General features: G+C 45.9%; 1 protein-coding gene across 3 annotated transcripts in view; it reads left to right on the top strand.

Moving 5' to 3' along the window:
- MVB12B (multivesicular body subunit 12B) overlaps window positions 1–15,336 on the top strand; it is a 182,122-nt gene that overhangs the window by 64,944 nt on the left and 101,842 nt on the right. For all 3 annotated transcript variants that reach the window (XR_011075188.1, XM_068553280.1, XM_068553281.1), the window contains 3 exons: window positions 3,249–3,345; window positions 9,524–9,653; window positions 12,375–12,497. Coding sequence is in view for 2 of the 3 variants with exons in the window: in XM_068553280.1 (XP_068409381.1) it covers window positions 3,249–3,345; window positions 9,524–9,653; window positions 12,375–12,497 (350 nt within the window). In the remaining variant the exon portion in view is untranslated. The remainder of the gene's footprint in view (window positions 1–3,248; window positions 3,346–9,523; window positions 9,654–12,374; window positions 12,498–15,336) is intronic.

The raw sequence follows: 15,336 nt of genomic DNA, 5'->3' as shown, positions 1-15,336 counted from the left end.
AACCACTGCACCACCAGGGAAGCCCTCATTGGTCATTTTTGATTGCTGTTTTTGTTGCATTTCCTTGAAGGCTGTGGGGTGTCGGTACTCTAGGCCAGAAGAGCCCCTGATCCCTTGGAGTGGGGACAATGACAAGTCTCAAAATGACGGAGAGAAGTCACTGGGGCTTGGTAATTTTAGGTGTCACGGGTAAGTGGATGATAGAAAATACACCGATTTAGTCAACATTTGTCGAACGTTCAGGAGATGTTCCTTGAGTGCCTACTATGTGTGTCTTGCTCCATGAGGCCTGGGCAGACGTGGGGAGGTGGGTGTGATGAGGGGATGTAAGATGAGGACAAGGGCAGTGGGAGAATCCTCTGCCCCTCTTTTGAGGCAGTAAGGAAATTAGGTGCATTTTATTTTCAGAAAAAGAATGAATGGGTCCTGTAGTGAGATCCAGAGGGATACAGCTCAAGGGGTGGCAGAGGCCCACTTGCCAGCCCAGGATTAGAGCAGGAATAAGGCATATTTTAATGTTACAGCCGGTCTGTCCCGGCCCTGCTGTCAGAGCCAAGACTTTGCATGACATAATTTTTTACAACTGCAAAGGAGGGATGTGGACTCTCAAGACTGGACAGATTCTTAATTAGGTGACTTGAGACTCCCTGTGTAGGAGTTTGGGGAGACTCCTTTGGAACCTAAATTCCTTCCCTCCAATAATGCTATTAATACAGAAACCTGGCTTTGGAGTGACATTGCTTCCTGGGGAAGGATTGAGATTAATTGCACTTTTCGTGCCCTGTACTTTCTGCATTACCTGTAATAATAATGTACATGGATTAGGTAGGGAGGATATTAAACAGAAGAATTTATGAACATTTGAATATTAAGTTGGTTATCTGTGGCTACCTTAAATGCAAGGTTGTCAAAAATAATTACAGTATACTAGCAAATACTGGCTACCAGAGACAATATAAATACCCTGAGTCAGTGCATATTGGGCTTTTGGCATGAATCATTTGCTCAACAAGGATTGGGAATGCGTTCTTCATATTTATGAGGAGGAAATGAAAGAGAGCACGGGATGGGGGAGGGGAGAGGAACAAGCAAAATTAATGGTGTCGCAGACGTACTGTATTAAACCCGGTGCAGTGGCAGCCCCTGCACGGAGGGACCACACTTGGGCTGCGGGAAGCTCTGACAGTGCAGGCTCCCGTTCCATGTGCACAGGAGGGGTTTTTTCATGCTTTTTTTTAATGGCTGCACCACTGATGTTCTGGTTTTATGATCAGGGACATTTGTAGAGTGTGGAGTGTGAGGTCGCTAAGTGGTTTGCAGTTGACTTCTGTAAAACCCAACTTGTCAAGTAGAAGACATTTGAGAAGGATATTGATGAACACCCATCCGTCTGTGGGGCAGGAAAACATACCCAGTTGTTAATTTCTCAATGCAGAAAACAGTGATGACATGGAAAAGCAACTGCCATGAAAAAGAATTATGATAGATTAGATCAGGTGACTCTGAAAGCAGCTGACGTTTGCGAGTTGGGTTAATGGTTCAAACCCTTCCTCCACAGTCAGAGATTTATTCCGCATTAGTGAGGGTTCCGCTTTCCACTTGCTGCGCTGGTCTGTGCATTGTTTTCCTGAGACCCAGCTACCTGAAATGTAATAATATTAAAATCCTCAGCAAATACCATATTTCTGGAGAAACGGTTTTGTGACCACAGTGCCGAAAAAACACTGGTCATAGTTTACACTTGACATTTTGACCTTCATGGCTAAATTTCAAGAATTTATTTCACTTGTGTACTTTTGGTTTATAATACGTTTATTAAATATACTTTTAATATATCTATTGATATTGTTTAGATTCATCATCCAAGCAAACCCAATTTGATTTCTGATTCTGAGTGGCCTGCCCAGTTAAAAATGTACCAAAAAACATTAATTTATTCAGCAGATAATTATTGAGCACCTACTGTGTGCCCAGATCTATGCTAGGCTTGGATATATAGTAGTAGCAGAGATAGTTTTGGTCCTCATGGCTCTCAAACTCTAGTGGGGAAGCAGATATTAGATAAAAACCTCACAAATATGTCATTATAAATTGATATGAAGGAAAATTGAGAGGGCCGGGAGAGAACATAGCGTAGAGTTTAGATGATAGGAATTCCCTGACTGGCTTTCAGGGATGGTGTTGGCACTGCGCAGGACGGGGTGGGGCACAGAGACGGAGGGGCACGCCCTTCTCTGAGCAGGACGGGAACGACGCCTGAGGAGTTGCTGTGCAGGGCAAGGTGGTGGGGTCGTCCAGGAATGCAGAACAGGTAAACTGAGGGTGTGCTCATGGGGACTTGTGGGGATGAGGCGCTTCTGGAAGGTGAGCATTCCAAGTGCATTGCTAGTATCCTAACAGGAGAGATTTGGGATCAGAAGGCATCATTCTTTTTTTAACTGAAGAATTTAATGAAATCTCCGAGGTGGGCCCACATATCTAAGTTGTAGGGTAGATCGCTTTAGAGCTTGTTTCCAGCTTGAAATGTAGGCTGCGAGTGCCAGTGCGTTTGCAGAGAATTCTCTCTTGCAATTACAGGATGGCGTGCTGTCTTCGAAGATATTTTTGCACTGGTTACGGAAACTGCGTGCTGTGGACCCCGTGCACTACCACTAAGTAGCAGCTATAAGAGGCCCTTGTGCATGTCATTTTAGAAGATGTGTAGTATTAGGCAGCAGGGCTTTTCACTGTGTATTAGTTTATGATTCGTGGGGTTTTACAGAATGTGTCTAGCCACCGAAATGTGTGTCAGTATGCAGACTGGCGATCACTTAGGAGTGTGATTGGTTCTCTGTCAGGCTGAGATGCAGCTCTCCCTGTGCAGCGACCACCCCAGGAATGTGCTCTTTCTAAACCTGCTGCCCCAGCAGCTGATGCTCAGGGCTGAGTGGCCGCGTGGTCCCGCGACATGTGTGCACAGCTGCCCTCTGCTGGGTTATGTCTCAAGCATCTCCTGGGTTGCTCATCTTGCTAACCAAGGCCACATCTGAGTGAGTGGCTTTGAGGTTCTGCAGATGAAACTCCTCCCCGGGGGCCACCAGAGTCCCTGTGTAACTGCTGGGGAACATTAAATGACACCTACTCTAATTAACCTGCTGTCGTAAAGCTGCACGAGTCTTGTGTTAAATATGCATTTTGAAGCCAAAATGGCAAACCCACCACAGGCGTGTTCAGATTAATCATCTGTATCTCTTTTCTTTCTTCCCAAGAGCCATTTAGGGAACGTGTTAGTGGACATGAAGCTCATCGACATCAAGGACACTCTGCCTGTCGGCTTCATCCCGATTCAGGAGACGGTGGACACACGTGAGTCACCCCTTACTACTTCTTGTCACGATGAGAATTTTCTTCCTCCAGGTATTATATTTTTAGACATTTTTATGTGCGTTTTTCTTCGGAAACATTTTAGGAGGCCTTACTGCGTGCCCCAAATAAACTCTGCTGCTTTTGACATATGCCTGACTTGGTTCTCCAAGGAGTTTTCAGCGTTCTGGGTAGCGGCATGTAAATGAGCAGAACGGTGCTCCCTGCTGAATCGGCTCACTCAGGAAGGGGACAGCGAAGCCGGTTATAGTTTGTCCTTAGCCCGTTCTCCGGTGCTGCTGAAGCCAAGCTTGGCATGAGACCCAGAGGCAAAAGGAAAAAACTAAAAGCGTGCAGGGACCACAAATGCAGTAATATCCCCATTTTTGGCTCTTGGAGCGCACAAGAAAAGTCAGAACCAGAAAGACTGCAACTTAGAGTCCTCAGGATTCGAAATTGAGGGAAGACTCTGATCCCTGAGCAGCACAGAGTGGAAGTGAGTGGCTGACACGTCGGAAGCTTCTTCAGGATCCTGGGGCACTTCGGGGTTCTTGTCGTGCACGCCAGTTATTAAATAGAGCTGGAAACCTCTGGGTAGTTGAGCCTCCTCATTTTGATGTGCTATAACTTGTTTTATTTTAAATTACTAATGACCAATGTTAGGATATCCACAACAGTGATGCAGTAAATAAAACACAAATACAGAGAATCCTTTCTTTATGACACATGATCCATTTATGAAACTCTGCATTTCACTTTTTGTCACACATACTTTATGTTTCCATAGTCAGCCCCATTTTGGACCTACTTTTTTTTTTTTTTTTGCTGTTTTTTTAGAAGCATTTCTTATGGACCAGACTTTTCGTATTTACACAGACCCCACATAGCTGTTATTTTAATGAAACAAGTGGATTCCATTGTGTAGCCTACTTTTCTTAATACGCTCCTCACTTTTGGACATTGGGCTGCTTTTGTTTGTTACTGACATGTATTAGCTAATAATTGTGATAGTTGGTATTTAGTATGTCTTTACTGTATGCTAAATGCTCTACATACCTGGTCTCATTTAATCTTCAGAAGACCCCTATTTGGAGATGGGTATTATTATACCCATTTCACATATGAGAAGAATGAGGCACAGTAACAACTTAGGTATTAAAGAGCTTATCCAAGGTTACACATCTAGAAGTGGGGGAATGACTAGATTACACACACAAGCGTGACTCCCCACACTTTTAACCATAGTGCCACTCTGTAAAAGCATGTGTTTAAGCACCTTGTACCGATAGATTTTATATATTTATGTATTGGAGTTTTGGGATAACAGCTTTCTTGAGGTATAATTCACATACCATACAATTTACCCATTTAAAGTTACAATCCAACGGTTTTTAGTATATTCACAGAGCTGTGCAACCCTTACCACAATCAATTTTTTATTGAAGTATAGTTGATTTAAACAAATGTATTCTTTTGCATGTGAGTATCCAGTTGTTCCAGCACCATTTGTTGAAAAGACTGTTCTTTCCCCCATTGAATTGTCTCAGCATCCTTGTTGAATACCAATTGACTGTAAACGTGAAGGTTTGTTTCTGGTCTCCGAGTTCTGTTCCGTTGATCTATATATGTCTTTCCTTATGCCGGAACCACACAGTCTTGGTTACTGGAGCTTTGTAGCAGGTATTGAAACCAAGTGGTGTGAGTCCTCCAACTTTGTTCTTCTTTGTCGGGATGATTTTGGCTATTCTGGGTCCCTCAAATTTCCATATGACTTCTAACATTAGTCAGTTTCTGCAAAGAAGCCAGCTGGGATTTTGATAGGAATGGTGTTGAACCTGTAGATCAGTTTGAACATGTATAGATTTTGAATGATTTCCTTGTGATGTGTTTACAAGTACTTGAGGCTGCTGGGTCATATGTCCTCTACGGCCTGCTCCCAACCTTCCTCTACAACAGAGGTCCCCAGGCTTTTTGGCACCGGGGACCGGTTTCGTGGAGGACAGTTTTTGTCGGGGGGGAGGGGAGGATGGTTCAGGCGGTAATGCAAGCGATGGGCAGCGGCAGACGAAGCTTTGCTCTCCCGCCGCTCACCTCCTGCTGTGCGGCCTGGTTCCTAACAGGCTGAGGACCGGTACCAGTCTGTGGCCCGGGAGTTCAGGACCCCTGCTCTGCAACGTACTTCTTACCTTCAAGCACCCCATGCTTTATCCAGACCGAGCCACTTGCTGTGCCCTCTTCATGCTCTTTTCTTTTCTGACTCCATGTATTTGCATTGTTGTTTTCCCTGCCTGAATGCCCCTTCCCTCAACTCTGAATATCCACACCCCATGTCTTTCAAGGGTGAGCTCAAGACAGCGTGAAACAGCCTCTGATCCCTAAATGTGAGTCTGAAGCAAGCTCTCTCTCCTCTCCACAGTCAGCTACAATGGATGTGTGTCTACTGTGGGCACTGCAGGCTTTGGGATATAAAGATGAGCCTAGGAAAAGAACCCACAAGGAGCTTAGTCTAGCGGGTGGCTATAATCAGTCGGAGGTCAGGGTCCCCGTCTGCCTTCTTTACTGCTTTTCACCTGCCTGGCACAGCACACATGTGTTGAAGGGAGGGAGGAGAGTAAGCAAATGCCAGTAACAGTGGTGGGAAGCCAAAGGGAGTGGTTGATTCTGCTTCTGAGTTCCCATCTTTACCTCTGTTAGGACAGACTGCACCAGGCATAATGGGAAGAACTTGGGCTCTGGAGTCAAACTCTCCGAACATTGAGTCTGGCTCTGCTACTTACAAATGAGGGACCCTGGGCAAATGACTTCAGCCCCCTGGGCCTCAGTTTCCTCAGATGGGGGGGATATTTGCCTGTTTTCTTCATGTCTTTGCCACTTACTTTCTTCGAGGGCAAGATCCGTGTTTAATTCACCTTTGAATCACCTAAGGTACCTGCCATACACAGTGCCTTGATCAGAGGATGGGCTCAATACAGATAAGCTTTATTATCCTCTGTTGCCAAATTAACTTCCAGAAATACCAGTTCATGTTGCCGCTAATGATACCGGCTTGTACCTGCTTTCCACCGGCCTGCCAGCATAGGCTTTACATTTTTTATTTAGTTTTACTATCTAATTTTATTTAATTTTCACTTATTATTTATTAGCAAAACTGAATATTTTCACAAGTGTTTGCTTGCTACTTTTGCTTATTCTTATATGAATGGTCTCCTTAAGAACTAAAATTGCCTTGTAGACTTTTTGTATTAATTTCCTACTTTTCCCCTGTGTTTTTCTTAGTTTTAAAATTTGCATTGTCATTCGTTTTTGACAACTAAGTGGCTTAAAATGTCTTTATATTGATATACTATAGAGCCAAGGGAGTTCTCATTCTGTTTCCCTCTCAATTTGTTGAACCAGTTGAGCGAGGAGGCCCAGGGCCGAGTCCTGGTCTAGCTGCCGTGGGGCCCCAGTGATCCTGGGAAGTTCCCCCACCGTGACTGGGGGTGCATTGGTTGCTGCCCCATGGACATTCTGAGGTCGGGCCCTGGCACCTCCAACAAATGTCTTATCACACAAGGAAGGGTGAGTTTAGGGTCGCCTGTTCATTTAGGGTCATGCGGTCATTCCTGGAGCCTTTACCCAGGGACAGGTGAGCTCAAGCTGACCAGATGAACCTGTGGTCAGCTCTGTGATGTTTGAGAGCATTTAGGGTCCTGATTTTATAAAATCAGCCAGAAAGATGAGACTCCTGTAGTTAATTTAAAATACGGTTTGTTGCAATCTGTATAGCACTTAAAAACTGGAAGACTGTTTGTTTTAGTAAAGTGCTGTGTCCTTTCTCTGTGTTCATTAGCATGACTGAACACATTTCTGTGGACTCTGTATGTTTGCTTAAAATCAGGCCTGTTTAAGCATGCGTAATTAGTGGCTCCATCTCTTACCCCGAGTTTGCTGTAGATGGAAGAATGGAGCAAAGAGCAGCTGGCAAAGCAAGTACACAAAATACCTGCATCTTATTTTACTTTGAGGAAAGGTCTCTCCTCCTTCATGCTTTCAAAGGCCTGATCTTATCAGCTCATAGTTTTTGAAGCTGCAGGGTTGCTGTGGACAGTTTACCCCCAGTTACCACCCCTGCCTTCTTGGATACAATATTTGGGGTCTGGATTCAGTATCCAGTATTATTACTCATAGCTGGTAGATCCGATCTAGCCCTCAGTTTCCTCACTAGGAAAAGAACCCACAAAGTTTCTGAGTTTCCATCTGGTTCCCCCAAAATATCAGCACCTGATTCTAATCTCCCCTTGGTAAAATCAAGACCAGCAGCAGGACTGCACTTCCCTCTTTATCCTGCTCCCTGATTTAAATGTGCATATTTCCTGCCACAGAACTGAAAGGTCTTGAAAATCAATGCCAAACACTGACACGAATTGTGTGCCAGAGGCTTACTTAACAATAATACGGTAAGAACATCCATGGCCGTTCTTTACTGAGCACTTACTGTGTGCCAGGCACTGGGCTAAGGGAAGCATATGTGTCATAGCATTTCATCCACCCAGTGTCCCTATGGCCTCAGGTTTCATTAACTCCCTTTTACCGATAAGTCACTTGCCTAAGATTATGGTGCTGGGTAATGGTGGAGTTGGAATTTCAACCCAGGTCTATCCGACTCATGTACCGAATGGCTGCAGTTGATTGAAAGTCATGTTTAAAAACCACAAATGAACAAACAAAAAACACGTGGGTGGTTGTTCACCTCTGGCAGTTGCTGGGGTACCAACTCATCACTCTAAGACTTGATAAATAAGAGAAAAGAATCACATATTTATCTCTCCTTTCCTATAACAAAGCATGTTTCAGGGAGACCAGGTAGTTGAAAAATAAGATGTTTTTTATATAGAAAAATTCCAGCTAATAAATGCAGAAGGAATGACAGAAAATCACTATGTTGACGACTTTAATGAGATTATGAATCTAGGCAACAGTCATCAGGGGATGAGAAAACCTCATGAACGTGGTTGTTGGGGACTTTATAACTGAGGTACCAACAGCAGTGGAACCTACCGAGGGCGGCCCAGCTGAGCTCCAGGCCGCATGTGTGACACCATCGGATGTACGTTGCATCACCTGTGAAGTGCTCCTGCCTAATCGGAATCGAATCGAGCCTTTCACTCTGCCGGTTTACAGGAAGTACAGGGGGTGACCTGAGTTCTCCATCCTATCAGTGCCCTGAAGATAAAGGGAAGGTGGAGAGGTTGCCACAGAACAAGAGACCTAACAACCAAAATGCAGTGCACAGACAGTGTTTGGGTCTTGGTGCAGACAAACCAACAGTTAAATGACACTTTTGAGATAATGGAGAAAACTTGAGTATAGACTCTTGGATGATATTAAGGAATCATTGTTCATTTTGTTAGGAACGATAATAATGGTCATGGTAAAAAAAAAAAAAAAAAAACAGCCTGCCATGGATGCCTACTGAGATATTGGTGGGTGACGTGACATGGTGTTGGGGAGTCATTCTAAATCTCCAGCAAAGCTGAAGGGGGCAGGGGAAGGAGATGAAACCAACTCGCCCATTGTTGACAGTGTTAAAACCGGATGATGGGAACATGTGGATTCATCTTACTGTTCTCTCTGTTTGGGGGAATGTTTGAAAATTTCTGTAATAAAAAGTGAAAAAGGACTTCCCTGGTGATCCAGCGGTTGAGACTCCACGCTTCCAACTGCAGGGGGCGTGGGTTAGATCCCTGGTTCGGGGAACTAAGATCCTGCATGCCGTGTGGCATGGCCAAAAAGTAAAAATTTAAAATATAAATAAATTTAAAAAATTTTTTAAAAAGTGAAAAAGAAAAAAGACCATGTAGTGAAATGTGTTGACACTCAGGGTGTCCGTGTGTTTGTATCTGATGGCTGGAGCAGCGAGCAGGTTGTAGTCGTGGGTTTATACCAGGATGCTCCTTGCAGAGGTGTGTGTGCCCTGTGGGCCCCTTCTCGGCAGGGGGTGTCGGGGGTCAGGCCCCGAATGCAGAGCAGGGTGACTGGGCCTGTCCTCTGCAGCCCTGCGCCCAGCCCTTCTTTCGGGCGACTTGGATGGCTGGTCACTTCCACTGCCGGAAAGGGAACGTGACAGGAGACATGGTGTTGAAAATGGAGATGTGGGCCCCTCTGGAAGACTCACCCCTTTTCTTGTCCTTTCCTTCAGAGGAAGTGGCTTTTAGGAAGAAGAGGCTGTGCATTAAATTCATCCCACGGGATTCAACCGAAGCTGCCATTTGTGACATTCGGATCATGGGCCGGACCAAGCAGGCCCCTCCTCAGTACACGTTCATTGGGTAAGTGTCAACAACCCCAGTCTCATCTCTGCTGTCTGCCGCGAGTGCTCAGGTCACCCCTGGGGACCGGGTCCTGAGACCTGCTGTGTGACCCGTGGGCTCAGCCGTCTGCCTCTCATCAGCCTCTGGCCTTAGCTCTCCTTGCTGCCCTTCCTACCTGGGAGGCCGCTGGTTCAGGACATCACGCTCCTGACCAGTATTCAGAAGTTCTAGAATTCATTCGCCTTGGTCTTGATTGATCTCACTGGGGTCACGTGCACCCTGAGCCCGTCACTGCTGCCTGGAAAATGTCAATCTCTGATTGACCAAGCCTAAGCTGAAAGTGGGGTCAGCTCCTTTGGAACTCAGGCACTGGGAATGAGGGGTGGCTGCTCCCCGAATACGGAGGGAAAGTAAAGAGTCAGAAGAGGGATGAAGGGATGCTGGACGTCCAAAAGATAATAGATGTTCACCCATTGTACTCAGTCAACTGAAATTTGGGTCTCTCGAATTAATAGTGTGGTAGAGGGTTTTCGGCCTCTTGGCCATGTGCCTCTCCCTGGGTGGCTTTGCAATCTTCTTGCTTATCCCTGTGGGTCCCTACATCATGGATGCGTTCTCCTACTTGGCTTTCGAGGTCAGCCTCCTGGATCTTGCTCATTTGAGCCCAGACCCTCCTCTTTACTCGAAAAGCCACGGCCTTTCCTTGAAGGCTGCTCACGGACTGGGTGATAGAGAGAGAGAGAGAGAGAGCTGTGGTGTTTGCTTGAAGCACATGGGGAGTGGGTGTCACAGAAATAGAAGTTATTTTCATCTTGGTGCACGATAGCTTGTTTGGACTCTTCAGCTATGGAATCTGATTCTCTGTCTCAAGATTTTGTGGTTCTTAAGAAGGACTCAGGCTTCCCTGGTGGCGCAGTGGTTAAGAATCCGCCTGCCAATGCAGGGGACAAGGGTTCAAGCCCTGGTCCAGGAAGATCCCACATGCCATGGAGCAACTAAGCTCGTGTGCCACAACTACTGAACCTGTACTCTAGAGCCACAACTGCTGAAGCCCGGGCACCTAGAACCCATGCTTTGCAGCAAGAGAAGCCACCTCAATGAGAAGGCCGGGCACGGCAACGAAGAGTAGCCCCCGCTCGCCGCAACTAGAGAAAGCCCGTGCGCAGCAACAAAGACCCAACGCAGCCATAAATTAATTCATTAATTAATTAATTTTTTTTTTAAAAAGGACTCTATGATCATACCCTTTCTACACACTCAAAAATCCTGTTTTGCAACATGGTTTAAAGTCATTATGGAAACAGGATTATGGAAGTAGAAAATAGGTAAGAAAATAACCATGCTTCAGGTATCTTAGAAACAGCCATTTACATACAAATAGTAGAAACCAACAATTTAATAATTACTACATGTATTATGTATATTCAGTTGCTATGTGTATTCAGTTCTTTAAAATTACACACTATGCTACTTTAAAAGATTCAATTTTTAACCAATTTAAACAATTCTAAAGAATAGATTCTTACCATATATGTCTTGGTAATCAAAACTAGAATCCTTTTTTATATCATTTTGAAAAGATTGCTAAATAAAGTATATTTTTTGTTTCATCTTGGGGCAAAAGTTCTTTTCCAGAGGAAGACAATTCCAGTGTTATTTTTAAGGAAAGAGAATTCAGTGTTCAGAACTCTGTCACTTCTTCTTAAAAATGGGCACAGTTCCACAGGTTACTTTGCAAAGGTCTGGGGTTGTCAGACTGGGAACAGGTCCTCCAAGGCCTGACTGTGGCCTGATACCGGGAGGTGGCAAAATCAGTGCAGCGGATTGGAGTCAACCATCTGATAAGACACGGCTGTGGTTCAGAATAGTTCTGCAGTGTACTGAGAGGCTACCAGAAGAATCCTCTGAACAAATCTGTTCTCATTTTTTTGGAGAGATGATCTTCCTCTACATCCCAATGTGTAGTTCTGTGGGGCAGCTGAGCAGTTGGACGTTGATGTGGCTAAAATAATCCCGTTACAGTTCCTGCGAGTATGCCTGTCTCACAAACACTTGTGACCGTGGGGCATGGGGCCGGGCTGCAGGGGTGTGTGCAGATCAAGTAACAGGAACCCTGACGTGGCATCCTTCGGGCCCTGTTGTCACCACCCTTAGTTGTGGTGGTTCATGGGGCACATGCCTCGGGCTCTGTGAAGATGTCTCCCAGACTGACCCTGAGAATGAGGCTGACTACAGGTGACACCAGGCAGTGAGGAGCTTTATCCTGGAGGTGGGGGGGGCGGCACGGCATGGAGCTGGGTGGGGCTAGTTCTCCCCATAGTTAAACACCAGGCACACGTGTCAGCCCAGTGCCCTATCTGTCTCGCCCCAGCAACACAAAGAACTTGAAGCGGATGATTGCACAAACACCCACAATGAAATGGCAGAATACAAAGAGTTTTGCAGACCGAGAACCAAGGAAAATGTTGATAGCATATAGTAGGAAGGCAGGAGGCCCAGGGGTGGGGGAAGAAGATGGCCATGTCAGACGGGCCTGCTGAGTTGGGACAGTTGCCATCACGTTAGGCTTTGAACTGTGAAGCCCAGAGCACAAAGGGAGGTGACGTAACCCACCTTCATGGGCGAGCATCGATTCCCTGGCGTCTGAGGCTATGATTCTTTTAAATGAGTTGGTTTGCTTTGTAGCTCAGGTGATTTTATGTTAAACGGTGCCATGAAGATTTCTCTTTTCTCCTAAAGGGAGTTGAACAGCATGGGGATCTGGTATCGAATGGGCAGAGTACCAAGAAATCATGACTCATCTCAACCCACGACACCTTCCCAGTCATCAGCTGCTTCCACCCCAGCCCCCAACCTTCCCAGGTGAGGCCCCGTCAGTGGCATCTTGTTCTGTTATGCATGTCACAGAGTCATGTGGTCTTGGGTCCCACTGCGTAACATCTTAGAACCCCTGCACTTGGTATATGCGGAAACATTGCAGAAGCGATATACCTTTAGAGGAGATTTTACAAAGCCAGTTAGAAATCTTTGCATTACATGAACGTAAAAGCCATTCTGTAGTCTATTGTACCTATTCTGCAGGCTTCTAAAATAGCAGAATATGCAACTTAAAATGGGCTTGTTATTCTAAAGAGCTCATAGTCGCACACAGACACATGACTTGTAGCCACGCTGCCGGGAGTGCTGGCCGTAAAAGGTGGAATTCCTTCTCTGCCTTGGCCAGCAACTCTTTCAACTCCAGGAGGGTTGGTAAGTAATATTGTTCATTTCCACATTGTTCCTGTTCCCAAAGAGCTACAAACTAAGAGATAGGTACTTTGGGTAGGAGAGAATAGTGAGAAGTTTTTCAGGGGCTGTTAGTTTTAATAGTTGTTTCCACAAAGAAACTTGGGTGAGCAGACTGGTCTCTGCACCTGATTTTACCTGATTTCCGTTGGAGCAGAGGCAGTAGTGGTCTCAACACCTTCTGTCCGATCAAAAACCTCTGCGTCATTAGCAGTAAATTATTTGAGGACAGGGAACAAACAGCAATGATAGACTAAGCTTGAGAAAGGAATTACAAAAGTAAATAAAACCAGTAAGAAGTGGTGAGGTGGTGCCATTTGGAGATGGACGTAACATAAATGAGGACGGATCTCAGAGCTTCCATGTGGGCAGTTCGAGATGAGCAAAATCGGTCAGGAACAGGACAAAACCACTACTGGGTGCTTCCCCCTCCCCACACCCCGCGGTCCACACCCTGCCCCCGGGAGTCAGGGGAGGGGGTGGTATAGGCGGTGCCCTGCGTCCTGTTCCTCTGCTGGGCTTCCCGCTGCCTCGGACGAACGCGCGGTCGTGAGCCGGCAGCTCGGGGCCTGTCCTTCGGGGTGTTCTCCAGAAGACAGTCTGGCCTTTCTCACTCTCGACAGTTTCACAAACCAAGAGCGGTACTTAATCGTATCTACCCCTGCCATCGCCTGAAACTTGAGGAGTATTGACAGTTTTCAGTTTCACTTTGGTGTGAAGAGATATGACTAGCTGATGAGCTTCCCAGAGTTGCGCATCTTTGGTTTAGGAGTACAAGGCTCGCACAGCTCAGTTCAGCACTTTGGAGTTCCTTTCTCACTGCCCAGGGCACCGTCAAGGCTGCGATTCCCGTCAGGTGTGCTCAGGGTCAGCTCAGGCCCATCGCCTTGGAGAGCTTCCAGCTGCTCCCTGTTGACATCATATGGTCTGGAAAGGCCTAGAAATAGGCACCACCTCAGGGCAGGTTTTGACTTTCTGTGAGATAAAGGAAGAGCTCTGATTCTCCAGTTAAGGCAGGAAGAGCGATCTCCCCAGAAGCTAGCCGGTCAGCGTGGGCGCACGGGCTCTAGGAACTGAAGCCAGGGGACCCAAGAACACAGGCCACAGAGAGCCACGCAGAACTGGAGAGAGTGCGTGGGAACAAGCCTTATGAGGCTTATGTATTTTATAACCTCTTGTTGTACAGTTTATGGTTTACACTGGCTGCAAGGAAATTGGATCAGTTTTGTTTTACTTGCCAAATAAAGCAAATGTCAAAATAGTCAATATAAAATGTATTCTAATTTGACTGAGTTAAGTCAGCCAGCAAGCAGTAGGATAACTGAATGTTACATTAATGCTTCTCAGTGAAAACGACTTGTCTGTCCCAAGCTCTCCTCTCTCACTGTGCAGTAATTTACAGGTGGCCTGTACACCTACATGAGCCCCCTAATTCATCAGGGTTTTTTTCATGTTCTTCAGTTTTCGTATTGTTCGCCTATTGTGCATCTTTGATAAGAAATGAAATGCTGACTTTTCAAATTTTCCACTGAAGATTTATGAAATGATGTGTATGCTATGCCGTGAGGCTTCGGATCCCTGTAATCTGTCCAGCAGAGGAACCTAATAGCTTTCTCTCTGGCGGTGAGCTCTGGATGAGGCTTTTGTTTCCGCTGGGGGTCCGCAGTGGGCCTGTAGGATGGAGGCCTACAGGTCTGGATCCCAGGACTAGTCTTCTCTCTCTCGTCCCCACGCCTCAAACTTTGAACCAATAGCCTCTTTTCTCCTTCCTGTTTTGTGCTTCTGTGCCTTTGCTCATGTGGACACGTGTGCGTCAGGTGTGTCTCCCATCCCCTACCTCAGATGTCAGCGCAAAATGCCGCCTCTCCCAGGAAGCCTTCCCTGAGTGCCCTGTGCCAGGCTCTCCCCTCAGAGCGCTTCTCAGCCGTTATACCTTCACTCGTGTTGTAAACTCCTTAAAGGCAGGGACTGTGTCTAGTGCCTTTTATTGCCCAGAGCTCAGCCCAGGTGCAGGCATATATTCAGTTTTGCAACAAATGCTTCTCCAACAGCCTCAGACCCTGGGCTGCAGCCTCTCCACTCCCACCCGCAGACAGCTCCTGAGTCCCTGAAGACTCCTCAGGTTTTTCTGATTATGAGAGGAATACAAGCTTGTAGAAAACTGACAGAATATAGAAAATAATGAAAAAAACAAATTTCATCTCCAGTGAGCAAAGGCTCATAACCTTTGGCTATATTTCTTTCAAGTCATTTTTCTGTGTACTTTTTACATAGGTGATATCATATCATAAAATAGCAAGTTTGTTTTTGCTGCTGCTTTCTTCTGTACTATTAAACCACAAGCATAAGAAATACCTCAGCTGTGGTCTTTGTGTGGACACAGGGATCAAGTTGCAAAGCCCAGGCTGGAGAGAGA

Source organism: Eschrichtius robustus, chromosome 10, assembly GCF_028021215.1.
Source record: "Eschrichtius robustus isolate mEscRob2 chromosome 10, mEscRob2.pri, whole genome shotgun sequence".
Taxonomy (NCBI): Eukaryota; Metazoa; Chordata; class Mammalia; order Artiodactyla; family Eschrichtiidae; genus Eschrichtius; species Eschrichtius robustus.
Note: the sequence above shows the minus strand (reverse complement) of the source record. Positions and strands in the feature narration are given on the sequence as shown.